This window comes from Mytilus edulis, chromosome 3, assembly GCF_963676685.1.
Source record: "Mytilus edulis chromosome 3, xbMytEdul2.2, whole genome shotgun sequence".
Classification (NCBI taxonomy): domain Eukaryota; kingdom Metazoa; phylum Mollusca; class Bivalvia; order Mytilida; family Mytilidae; genus Mytilus; species Mytilus edulis.
The window spans coordinates 48,132,969-48,146,560 of record NC_092346.1 but is presented as its reverse complement, the minus strand read 5'-3'; the positions used below and the strand labels follow the sequence as shown (position 1 = coordinate 48,146,560).

General features: G+C 30.3%; 1 protein-coding gene across 1 annotated transcript; it reads right to left on the bottom strand.

Annotated features, from left to right (window-relative positions):
* Positions 1–3,983: 3,983 nt before the first annotated feature.
* On the bottom strand, positions 3,984–12,121 carry LOC139516689 (uncharacterized). Its single transcript, XM_071306927.1, has 5 exons — positions 12,017–12,121; positions 11,627–11,696; positions 10,269–10,415; positions 9,392–9,634; positions 3,984–4,803 (listed from the first exon to the last, which is right to left on the bottom strand). The coding sequence occupies exons 2-5, from the start codon at positions 11,655–11,657 to the stop codon at positions 4,778–4,780; spliced, it is 447 nt and encodes a 148-aa protein (XP_071163028.1). The 5' UTR covers positions 11,658–11,696; positions 12,017–12,121; the 3' UTR covers positions 3,984–4,777.
* Positions 12,122–13,592: the final 1,471 nt, after the last annotated feature.

Sequence of the window (13,592 nt, the reverse complement as noted above, 5' to 3'; positions counted from 1 at the left end):
AATGAATGATGAAAATCTAGATTCTAATAATAGCCGAAGGGAGCTCACATTCACAACAGTTAAAGCATTGCTGAATTAGTGAACAAAGCATTTTTCTCATTAACTTGAAAATCCACCTATTATAATGGAAACCAGATGCTCCGCAGGGCGTAGCTTTATACGACCGCAGAGGTTGAACCCTGAACGGTTGGGGCAAGTATGGACATTCAAGCTGGATTCAGCTCTAAATTTGGATTGTGATTAAATAGTTGACACAGCATAGGTTTCTGACACAGAATGAATGTGTTCTAATGAACTTAAAATTTTTGTTTTCTCTTAGAGCAATTCACTATGCTGTTGAATATTAATCCTCTCAAAAAAATGTTTGAAGAAATTTTCTTTTTTATTTATGAAATTTCAAATGAGAAAAATTGAACCCAATTATTTAATCACATCCCCCTTTCCCTTATTCCAAAACTAATCTCAATTAAAATTTCTAATGGAGTTTGCAACAATAACTACTCATTTAAATACATCATAAAATATTAAGATGTAAAAAAACTGCTTGTTATCACTGAATGGTAAAGATTATTTTAATTTATCAGTTGGTAGTAAAAAGTGAATATAACAAAGATTTAAGTTGATTCTGGACAAAGAAAGATAACTCCAATTAAAAAAAAATTTTGCTATTGCACAATATTTTGCAATTAGATATTTCTTGCTTACTATTCTGGACAAAGAAAGATAACTCTAATTAAAAAAAAATTTGCTATTTCACAATATTGTGCAATTAGATATTTCTTGCCATTGCGCAATACTGTGCAATTGAAAAGACTTGCTATTGCACAATACTTAATATAATAATTTTAGATCCTGATTTGGACCAACTTGAAAACTGGGCCCATAATAAAAAATCTAAGTACATTTTTGAATTCAGCATATCAAAGAACCCCAAGATTTCAATTTTTGTTAAAATCAGACTAAGTTTAATTTTGGACCCTTTGGACTTTAGTGTAGACCAATTTGAAAACAGGACCAAAAATGAAGAATCTACATACACAGTTAGATTTGGTATATCAAAGAACCCAATTTATTCAATTTTTGATGAAATCAAACAAAGTTTAATTTTGGACCCCGATTTGGACCAACTTGAAAACTGGGCCATTAATCAAGAATCTAAGTACATTTTTAGATTCAGCATATCAAAGAACCTAACTGATTCATTTTTTGTCAAAATCAAACTAAGTTTAATTTTGGACCCTTTGGACCTTAATGTAGACCAATTTGAAACCGGGACTAAAAGTTAAGAATCTACATACACAGTCATGACAGTTAGATTCGGCATATCAAAGAAACCCAATTATTCAATTTGGATGAAATCAAACAAAGTTTAATTTTGGACCCTTTGGGCCCCTTATTCTGTTTGGACCAAAACTTCCAAAATCAATACCAACCTTCCTTTTATGGTCATAAACCTTGTGTTTAAATTTCATAGATTTCTATTTACTTATACTAACGTTATGGTGCGAAAACCAAGAAAAATGCTTATTTGGGTCCCTTTTTGGCCCCTAATTCCTAAACTGTTGGGACCTAAACTCCCAAAATCAATACCAACCTTCCTTTAGTAGTCATTAACATTGTGTTTAAATTTCATTGATTTCTATTTACTTAAACTAAAGTTATTGTGCGAAAACCAAGAATAATGCTTATTTGGGCCCTTTTTTGGCCCCTAATTCCTAAACTGTTGAAACAAAAACTCCCAAAATCAATCACAACCGTTCTTTTGTGGTCATAAACCTTGTGTCAAAATTTCATAGATTTCTATTAACTTAAACTAAAGTTATAGTGCGAAAACCAAGAAAATGTTTATTTGGGCCCTTTTTGGCCCCTAATTCCTAAAATGTTGGGACCAAAACTCCCAAAATCAATACCAACCTTCCTTTTGTGGTCATAAACCTTGTGTTAAAATTTCAAAGATTTCCATTCACTTTTACTAAAGTTAGAGTGCGAAAACTAAAAGTATTCGGACGACGACGACGACGACGTAGACTTACCTTCTAATTTAAAAAAAAACAAAAAAAACACAATACTTGAACTATGTCTAATTCACTTTGACTACTGATATGTAAACCTAAAAACAAAAATATATATCATAAAATAGTGATTGAAAGATTCATAACACTTTGAAAGGATAATTCAGACACGTGTTACACGGAGAGCATGTTTGTTTACAAATAATAATGTCACGTGATCGCGCAGACCTCACATGTTGCATCGCCCTTATAATCCACTAATACATAATCCATTAGTATGCAAACATGCAACGTGAATGTGATTGGTTATCAAATAATGCATGTACAGTTTATGAAGAAATTAGTTCATCAAATAAATCGATTTTTACTTTTGACACGAATAGGTCGGGTTGACATTTTTGTCATCGGGGATAATAATATTGAGATAAATGGGATAAAACTGACCGTCAAAAAGGTCTAGAGAAGCACATCAGTAGAACCTTAACATTAATAAGTAATACTTACCAAAATTTCTCTAATTAATAAACTATATAATAGAAATTTCACAAAGATAACGGTAAATAATTTTGATGATGGTGGTGATGCTGGTTAAATTGGCGCGAAAAATATTCTTACTCCTATTGCTTTACGCAAAAAAAAATGTATAGAATTGAATTTGACTAAAGTTGAGCATAAAAAAAAACGTGAATATGCAAAAGCCTGGTAATATATTAATGATAAAGTGTGTATAAATTTCCGTAAACGAATTTACCCGTATACTTCGATCACTAAGAATTACATTTGAGCGCAAGGAGATCTATTTTGTGAATTGGTTTATATAACCCCGGTTGAACTCAAGGTCGTATTAACGGAATTTTTTGCGTTGCTTTTAAATCATTGAGGCCATCTATTTTTATTACGGGTTTCCACATCTTTAAATCGGAATTATAGAAAAAATGGAATGTTGTTAGCAGAATCAAAACAGAAATGATGAACACTGCAACATTTTCAGCAAAACATAAATAGGATGGAGGATCTGTGTATTCACATTATTTGTAAAACTCTCCTTATTCCTGTGAAGCGTGTGCTTTACATCGAGGCTTTCTATGCTTATCATCGACGCCACAGTACTTCAACCAATCAGACAACGTTTATTTGGGGCATTCGACCTATTTTAACTCAGATTTTGGAATTTTTTAATCGAAATTATAGAAAAATGGAATGTTGTTTGTACATATAAAATAGAAAAAGATGAATACTATTAGCTAAAGCAAGTTTGGATGGGGTTCTGTGTATTTACATTGTTTGTACAACTCTCCTTACTGATGCCATATTTTGGAATTTCCGTGACCTAAATGGTTCGCGAAAATTAATATTTTTATATATAGTATAGTAATTATAAAACAGGCTACACGAAACACTTAGGACTTTCTACGTCCCTTTCTACGTCCAGTCTTCTTTGATTTTTACAGCAAAAGTAAAACTTAGATTTACCATATTTTTCTCAAATATCATACTTGGTAAGGTATGCATGTTAAACATTGGATTACCAGACGAAGTATTTATTCCAACGTTTAAACAGAGGCTTTCACGATATTATAAAACTAATGTTTTCTGAACAACACACATCTTATAGTTCAATATAGTCAAATTGCTTCATGATCTTTAAACACATGAACATTCAGGTTTATCTATTGGGAAAATAAAGTAAAATAACAAAAATACTGAACTCCGAGGAAAATTCAAAACGGAAAGTCCCTTATCAAATGGCAAAAGCAAATGACAAAACACATCAAACGAATGGACAGTCATATTCCTGACTTGGTACAGGCATTTTCAAATGTAGAAAATTGTAGATTGAACCTGGTGGGTTGTATAGCGCTAAACCTCTCACTTGTATACGACAGTAGCTTCAAATTCTCTAATATTGACGTAGATGCATGAACAAAGTGTCATCAATAGGGATGCAACAACAACACGAACCCAACCAAGCAACATAAACATATTATTTATTCGAAATTTTAGAAAACATCTGACATATAAGAATAAAATATACATTTCGACAAAATTTAATTGCACTACAAGAATTATTTGTACACTAGAGTACAACTTTTAACATATATATCAACATTTAAATTCAACAATATGAAAGTATGATTTAATAAAAAAAAAATTCCTAATATGTGACGTTGCAATGCATAATTTATGCTAAATATAAAATGATACGTTGTTGACACCTCACTGGTAGGTGTTATGTCTCTTATGAAACATGATTAAGAATGTGATGTCATAATTAGCTCCCCTGGATAAATAATTACACACAATGCGATAATAACAGATAGTTATTTTCTCTTGTTTCTTCTTTTGAAATTGAAACAAATTTTAGCAGCTGAAAAACTGGCAATCACGTTACTGTGAAACTATAAATACTGAAGGGGTAAACTGTTTTAGGATAGGGAAATTTCTTTAATACGTAGTCTAACTTTGAAATCAACATGTAGAACAATGAGGAAACCGCGCTTAAAACAGTCAGTGATAACGAAATACTTTCTGTTAACTTAATTGAAAATGGTGCTAGTATGTAGTGATTAGATGATTTGCAACACTTGAAGAATATACCCATTGAAAATTGAAATACCTGCATGAAATTAAAGCTAAAATAGTTGAGAAGATATCACATTTAAAGTGTCTACACAATTGTACAATTTTATAATCCTCATCTCAAGGTCATTTGTTTTTACAACCAAATCACTGATTTTTGGGTAGACACTGCTTTTAAAGGGACATCATTGTATCAGCATCTTCTCAAATTCTGCAAAAACAATAGAACAATAATTAAAATCATCGGCACGAAGGAGTTAGACATTTAAATTGTTATCAGTGTTCAATGCTGTATACTTCTTTTGTGGCAAGTTGCTATATGTTTGATATTGCAATCTGTAAGAATCAAGTCGGCAGCAGTCCAGTTTTATAATATATTTAAGGTACATTAAATGTTTACCCCAATCTTGGAATGCAAAATAGCAGTACACAATCGGTCTAGTTATTGGCTTAAATCTGCAAATGAGAAAGATTGGCAATAAATGTGTTATTATTTTTGTTTGAATAAAGAATAATTAGTTATTGTTTATTGCATTATACGAACCGTTTTAACAAATAACAAATATTTGATTTTATACGAAGCTATGTTTCAACTTAGCTTTTTCATGGGAGATAATCCTGACAGTAAAAGATTTACAAAGGAACGTTCGAGAAACTTTCATTTTTTACTTGAGGCAAGAAATACAGCTTCGGTGCACCACTTTTATTTTATTTTCATAAAGGAGATTATTTCATGTGTCTTCTCATATTTTATTGCAATATTTTATTCCACACAGAGTGTTTTCATGATAATTACACCTTATGTAAGAAGCCTGGGTTTTGATTGGTTGATAGCCAGTGTATTTTTCACCAATTTACTATAATCAAATGAATATCGTTCATTTTTTAACACTGCCGGGGTATATGCAAAAAGGATATGCCTTTTTTACCCTCTCTGCCGTGGTATTTGCCAAATAATTACACTAAAAATAAAAATTATGGGCCATTTCAAAAACAATGAGGATTTTTACTTTTTGTGGTATATTTTTATATTAGTTAAGTTTAGAATTATAACACAGGTGTTATAAAATGCAGGATAGTCAGGGCTAGCTTGCTGCCAAGTTTCATGAAGATATCTCAAACCACTTCAGATAAATGTTTTAAAAACAGGCCATTTTTGTCAGGAGTAAAAGCGTGACATTTAAAAAATTAGAAATTTTCAAAGTAGTATTGAAAAAAGTGGATCGTTTTTATGCTATACTGAAATATTTCTGGTAGTTGCTACATTATTAGTCTAAAATATTTTTGTAATTTTGTTCAATAAAATTTTAAAATAAGTAAACACTGACCTTTATTGTGAAGGTATGTACAAAAAATAAAATCTTTCAAAAAATGACACTTTTAAAATTAAAGCTTCCTTGTAACCATGTTTTAAAGTCCAATAATGTCAGTATGTGAAATAAGTTTGTATTGGTATATTAGCACTATAATTAAGGGTATGTTGGTGCTCTAAATCACATATTTCATTGTTTTAATGGACACCAAAGAGAGGCACCCAAAAACGTCAGGAGTGTGACAACTGTCTTTAAACATCTACCAGAGAATACATAGGACTTAAATATTTTCTTCTTCTTTATTTTTCAGAAGTGGCTATTCCAAAAAGAAGAAAAAAAATTATTACAACTGTGATATGTTTATATCATAGATGTGGGAGTGCATTATATATGTCAGGAGTGTGACGCTTTTTTTAAGGCATTTTCTGTCAATTCATAATTTCACAAGGACAAGTTCCACAAGTTTCTTTGTGTTAGAAATGTTAAAACCAAGTTATATTCCTATCATTTACCTCTTAAATGTGTTATTTATCATGATTGTTTTGGCACAATAAGTTTTAATTAGTCATTTTTCTATTTTTTGTGCACAGTAATGCAAATTTATCAAAGGAAATAAGTGTGTACAACTATAATATCATATAGGAAAGTGAGGAAATGAATTTTGTACAAAATAGAACAATTATTTTGATTTAAAATGGTATATTTAAAGATGTTTCAAGGATTAACCATTTAGATGTAATTCGTCACACTCCTGACATGAATTTAACAATTTAAGAAAAATATGAAAATTAGCTTTATTTTTAGGACAGATAGCAAGTAAAATGAAGAAACTTTTGGTAAATCTTCCATTCCTTAAAACATCCACTAGACTTGCTGACATAAGCCAGGCGAAATTCTCTAGAAGAAATGATTCAAAGAAAGAGACTTGGAAAGAGAGAACCCGCTAATACTGGCTGAATATAAAATTGAAAAATGATCAGAGGAAGTTGGACAATCTTAAACAAAATAAAAAACTACAAAACCAAGCTAACAAAAAAAGGCTTAAAGAAAGAAGAACTTTGAATTCCAAATTTTATAAACAATACAAAGAAAAACAAAGGCAGTGGCAGAGAAACAGTAGAAAAAAGGAAGAAAGATAAAAAAAGAAGTTGGGTTGAATAAGGACTTAGAATCGAACAAAAACAGCTAAAAAATTCAAATAAGAACAGATCTGTGACTGTGTCAGATTCCAGATCTACAGTGAGAAAACCTGCACAACACACAAGAAAACAACTGCCACAAAACCCAAATGCTTGGACGAGTACTTTGAAACACACCATAAAAAATGCTACACCAAGAAGAAAGGGCCTTCTAGACGAGATCATTCATAAGCATTTGGGTTTTGTGGCAGTTCAAAGTTCTTCTTTCTTTAAGCTTTTTTTTTGTTAGCTTGGTTTTATAGGTTTTTATTTTGTTAAAGATGGTCCAACTTCCTCTGATCATCTTTTAGTTTCAGATTTAGCCAGTATTTGCGGGTTCTCTCTTTCGAAGTCTCTTTCTTTGATTGATTTCTTCTAGAGAATTTTGCCCTGCTTATTTCAGCAAATCTAATAGATGTTTTAAGGAATGGAAGTTTTACCAAAAGTTTCTTCATTTTACTAGCTGTCTTTCAATTATCTGTCCTAAAAATAAAGCTAATTTTCATATTTTTCTTAAATTGTTAAATTCATGTCAGGAGTGTGACAAATTACAAATGAATGGTTAATCCTTAAAACATCTTTAAATACACTATTTTAAATCAAAATAATTGTTCTATTTTGTACAAAATTCATTTCCTCACTTTCCTATATGATATTAAAGTTGTACACACTTATTTCCTTTGATAAATTTGCATTACTGTGCACAAAAAATAGAAAAATTACTAATTAAAACTCATTGTGCCAAAACAATCATGATAAATAAGACATTTAAGAGGTAAATGATAGGAATATAACTTGGTTTCAACATTTCTAACACAAAGAAACTTGTGGGACTTGTCCTTGTGAAATTATGAATTGACAGAAAATATCTTAAAAAAAGCGTCACACTCCTGACATATATAATGCACTATCTTCTTCTCTTTGGAATAGCCACTTCTGAAAAATAAAGAAGAAGAAAACATTTAAGTCCTATGTATTCTTTGGTTGATGTTTAAAGACAGTTGTCACACTCCTGACATTTTTGGGTGCCTCTCTTTGTATTTTTTTAAATGGCACTAAAACAAATTCCTGTTCTATGGCAAAAGATATCAGTAATTGAAATCAATGATATAGCAATGTGTTAAGTGAATTTTTGTGAAAGTTTAAAGCATTTCTCAATCTTTGTAACATATGTCAGGAGTGTGACAAAATACTGAAAATAGAAGGCTTTTTCTACATACAATTACATAAAAACGGTACAATGAAATGACATTTTTTTTTGCAAATGATCACAAAAACTCAGGGCTTTCAAAGTTTACTATTTTAACTGAAATATATTAAGATTCTTTTTATTGGCAAAAACTTCAATCACCAGTTATTATTATTTTTTTCAAATTAAGCTATTCAATTTGATTGTTATTATTTGATTTAGCAGAAAAGATGGAAAGTTTGGTTTTAAAATTTTTCTTTTTCTATTGACTTTCATTTGGAAAAGGTTTGAGCAATGTTTTCTTAACTGTTTTATTACCAAACTTGTTAATAAGTAGTATGGTTTCTGTTCAAATATTTTGAGATGTATGTTATTAAAATTTAAGATTATTCAATGTGTCTGTTTCATTCTGCCTGAAACTTTGGAATTATAAAATTTAAAGTATCGGTAATAGGGTAAGACAAAAAGAAATACAAAATATTGGGGTTTGAAATTGGACCCCCCATGTCACACTTTTGCCTCATTTTTTTAAAATGGCCTTTATGTAAGAATCCTAGGTTTTGATTGGTTGATAGCCAGTGTATTTTTCACCAATTCACTGTTACCAAATGAATATCGTTCATTTTTTAACGCCGCCGGGGTATATGCAAAAAGGATATGACTTTTTTACCCTCTCTGCCGTGGTATTTGCAAAAAAATACTCTATCCGACTAGACGCTTGTAAAGTCACAATCATCTTTGCGTTTTTGAACATGAACATTCGGTGAAATTGAACAGATAAAGCATGTTCTTGAGGGTTATTTGCGAAAATAACAGTCTTGAGAATGAATTTCCCTCGCCTTACGGCTCGCGAAATTTAACATTCTCTCGACTGGTATTTTTCGCAAATACCCCTCCTTAACATGATATATCTGTTCAATAATCTATTCAAAATTTGACATTTTTGCACGACTTGAAGCTTGAAAAATATCATATTATTCATTGTATTTTGGGAAAAAAGCATGATAAAATCTGCATTTTGATAATGTATAAGAAAATTCTATCAGAGGAAATATATACCGATGAACAACCTTAAGTACTAAAAACTTTCAGATATTTGATTTGTTTGGTAAGTACTACCTGAAAATTGTATTAGACCGTCATGATTCTCGTCATAATCTCGTAAAATCTCTTCCACATCTGTAGATGATAATCTGGGTCCTAACTGAGCTAAAACTTCAACAAGTTCTTCTCTGTTTAAATAACCATCTTTATTGCTATCAAATTTATCGAATAGTTTCCTGCTTTCTGGGTCTTCATCCTCATTTTGTTTCCGTTTGACAGTCATAACAACCATTTCCTCGAATGTGACCTTCCCATCACCTTTTAAAATCAAATGTATGAAATCAAAAACTAGAAAGATTTTAATAACACCTTCCAGATAATCATAATCACCACAAAACTTTTTTTTTTAAATCATACAAAATAGTTGCAATAAAGATGTAATTGACCGTGGCATCTGATTCTAAATTGACTTTACCAAATTAATTATTTATCCTAAATTTAGGAACTGATTTGCTGGATTCCAAATTTCTTAAAAAAGTAATTTTACACACAAAATCGAAAGAAAGCAAAAAAGAAAAAATTAATTATAAAAAGGTTGTTCCTGTATGTAATTGATAAACAAGTTTTTATTACAAAATATGAAAAATATTTTTTGTTCCGCGAAAAAGGACACAATACCACCACATGCATGGTAAATAATTAGTTATCTAAATACAATAAAGTAATTCAACACTAGAGGGAGGTTTTGTGAAAACACTATAGTAGTTTTTTTTCTTTTTGTAATTAGCACTTGTTTTTTTTTATGACCGAGTAAAAGGTACACTCTTTCAAAGCGTTTTCCTTGTTGCTTTTTCTATACAATTTGTTTCATAATAGGAATAAATGAACAAATGAGTCGTTGTCTTTTTTCTTTCTAGTAATTGGTGAACATTGAAATAATAGCACAACCTACCATTTATATCGTATTCCTTTAACAAATTTTGAACTTCCTCTTCCGTTGGAATGGTGTTACCCATGCGTCTCAGAGCTTTATCAAAGTCCTCGGCGGTAATGTAGCCTTTCTTGTCTCTGTCAAAGAACTTAAAAGCGTCTCTGTAATCTGAAAAAAACGTGTGTTTCCTTCTTGTACCATAACATAGTAATTTTCTAATATTTTCTATAAAACAGTTTTCTGTTAATAAAACATGCTTTTTCTCGGAGATTGATTTATGTATATTTCTCAAACAAATTGACTTATTGTACTTTTTAATATAATTGGGTTTCCCTATATCCTTTTTATGTATTATTATAAAGAAAAACAAAGGAATGGAAAGAAAGAAATTGATTTCAAATACATACACACATATCTTTCTGGATTCATAAAACAAACTTTTAATGGTAGTCACCACTTATGTAAAAATAACCCTCTCGTTTGACCTAAGAAAATTGAGGTTTTTCAATATATTTTACAACCGTGAGCTCTGAAGTCGTGTTACGTTCAATTTAATATGACATGTCCCGCCGATCCATTACATTGTAAAAACATAGACAATATTCACACTTACATAGCTATGTTATTAAACATAATTCAATAATTTCCTTGTTTTATCGCCATTGGCTTAGGATTAATGGCTATTTTATGTTTTTTAAAAAGACATTTAAAAAATAAGATTACATGATCTTTTAAATACGTTTAGATTGTTTAAATGATGTTATGATATTAACTTAGTAAGTGACTGAGTCTTGTAACAGGGTTATGATTGAAATCAATGTGAATGTAATCTGAGAAAATGTGTATTGATAAGTAAGACGGTGTCACTCATTTATATAAAAGTGATAGTATTTATATAAAAAAAAAAAAAAAACACCAGAGAAGTTTCTTTGTCAGAAAACTATGTCATACTATCCACACTGATCTGTGTCCACACTTGTAATATAAAAAATAAATAATAATGTTTTTTTTTTTGCTGTCTCACTGACGCATACCCTGCATCTCCATTCGTGTATATATATAGAAAAATATCATGAATTTAAGAAAGTCACATTACTGCTAACCAATTACATAATCTCTACCAAGAAGATTCGTAAAGGTAAAAGATGTTGGGGAAATGGCCCTATTGCTATTTCCCTGCGTCTAAAATTTGGTGATATGTTTAGTATGAAGCCATAATCTTTTTAGAATCTTTAAGTAAAAATATCATGGAGATTTAGTTATGTAGATAAAAAGGAAGATTAAAATATTTATTGAAAATGGTTACTATATATATATGTGAGTGTGGAACATCATTAAAGAAAATTGATACCAGTCTCTGATAAAAATATATTACTCACATTCTATTTCCACTTGCGTTAACGAATTCATTGTTTTTGAAAATCTGACGTACTTGTTTAAACTGCCTGCCTGAAATGAAAATAAAGGACAGTTTTGAAATATTACAGAAATTTAAACATTTCTACATAGAAAACACTGTTAATGATGAGACGAGCGAAAAAACTACTAACACAATTTTTTAGTTATTTGCATTTCAAAGCAACATAGCTTTTTCGTTGCAAACCTACAAAAGTATCAATCTTAGACTTTCATTTTTCAAGCAAAAAATCTGAAAATACATAAACAAATTTTTTTAAACTCTCTTTTACGGAATAACCATAGACATACATAAAGGAAAAGGAAGTATTGCAAAATATTCCACATCAAAATTTCTCAAATTAAATTTTTACCTTTAATGAAGACAGATCCTTTTCTATAACTGTAATATCAACTGTTTGTATATATATATATATGATATATATAGTACCTTCGCAACATGATCGACTACTGGATAACTAAAATGACTACCGTTCTAAAATTTGAATAACATGGATAACGGTCCTTTTGTTGTAATAAAAGTCATGGGCAATCACTTGCTTTTAATCCGATAATTTACCTATCATATCACCTGTGTAAAATTCTTATTAAAGAAACCGTTATGAATCGAAACACCTTTAAGTCAAATTTGTTTTTAATATGGGGAATATGTCAGAAAGACTATTAAATTGTGTCGTATGACGTCTTATACTTCGTTATAACTGATAACTCAATTTATTTTGTAGGGCAATTGACCAACAAATTACTTCGAAAGTAAAATGCGATTTTAATTTTCATTGAAGTCAGTAGATATAATTTATTTAATTTTGAAGATAACGATTACCTATTTTTGCATCTACAATACGTATATATGCGTTCAACCTTCATTCCCAACATCATATATTTTATTTCCCTTACCATAAGATTCTTCGTTTTGCGCTTCAGTCTGTATGTGTGACAAGAACGCTACTTACTAATTCAAATGTTTACACCTTTTCTATAAGTCCCGTATAAAGATTTAGAGATCTACAGACCAAAATACGACATTCTCACTATATTATACGTAAATATTAGTTAGTTAAGGGTTAAAAATTAAGAACCACATGTATATTTTTAGGTCTGTCCACTTTTCTGTGGAAAGACCTATTGTATTTGTTCTGATTATTATGTCTTGCGATAAATGTTTGTTTCGCAATATGTACTAGCTGTAGTGTGCAATACATACTTACAGCCGATTGCATTGAATTTGTAGACATATAGGTAATATCTTTGGTCAGCTTACTTGCTAGCTGAACCGTGAAGTCGTTATTAGGTTAGGTAAATTATCCTCCTTTAAGAGTAGACTAGTCCGACAGTATATATATATACTTATGTATAAGTATACTTGACATAAAAATGACATCACGGTTCAGTCAAAAAGGAAGCTAACCAAAGATATTACATTTGCATACACACTCAATGCAATCGGCTGTAAACGCTCGTAAATACCACTCTTTTCTTCACTGCTGAAATACCGTTCATGAAAGCCATTTTGTTCAAGTTCTTTTACATGAAATACTCATGTTCGGATGATATAATTTAAAATGAACATTTATACGAAATTAATAAAAGTATAATCAAAACAGTCAATCCCCTCACTAACAAGGTTATACTGTTCACAAAACAGTTTCATAACGAGAAACAGAGTATCAAACGAAGAAATAAAAAGTAATTACAACAGAAATGGGAAATCAATGTGCATTTGTATGATACCTTTTGATGACTAGTGGAGTTCAAAATGTTTCTGTAAACACCGAAGACAGAATCTTGTAATTCATCATATTATACCATTTGTAGTTGAGAAAATACATTTACTACAGTTGAACACAGACAGAAGCAAATCAATTTACTGGCATTCTGCTGTTCTAATTGTGGATATTTGCACTTAAACTATATCATTCAAAACTACAA

Bases quoted from the DNA above. Each gene is read 5' to 3' on its own strand.
- LOC139516689 (XM_071306927.1), bottom strand. From the start codon at position 11,657: ATGAATTCGTTAACGCAAGTGGAAATAGAAT. The intron at 9,635-10,268 runs GTAGGTTGTGCT...TGATTTTAAAAG, and splicing joins AAAGGAATACGATATAAATG to GTGATGGGAAGGTCACATTC. The intron at 4,804-9,391 runs GTAGTACTTACC...TTGTTTTTGCAG, and splicing joins CGGTCTAATACAATTTTCAG to AATTTGAGAAGATGCTGATA.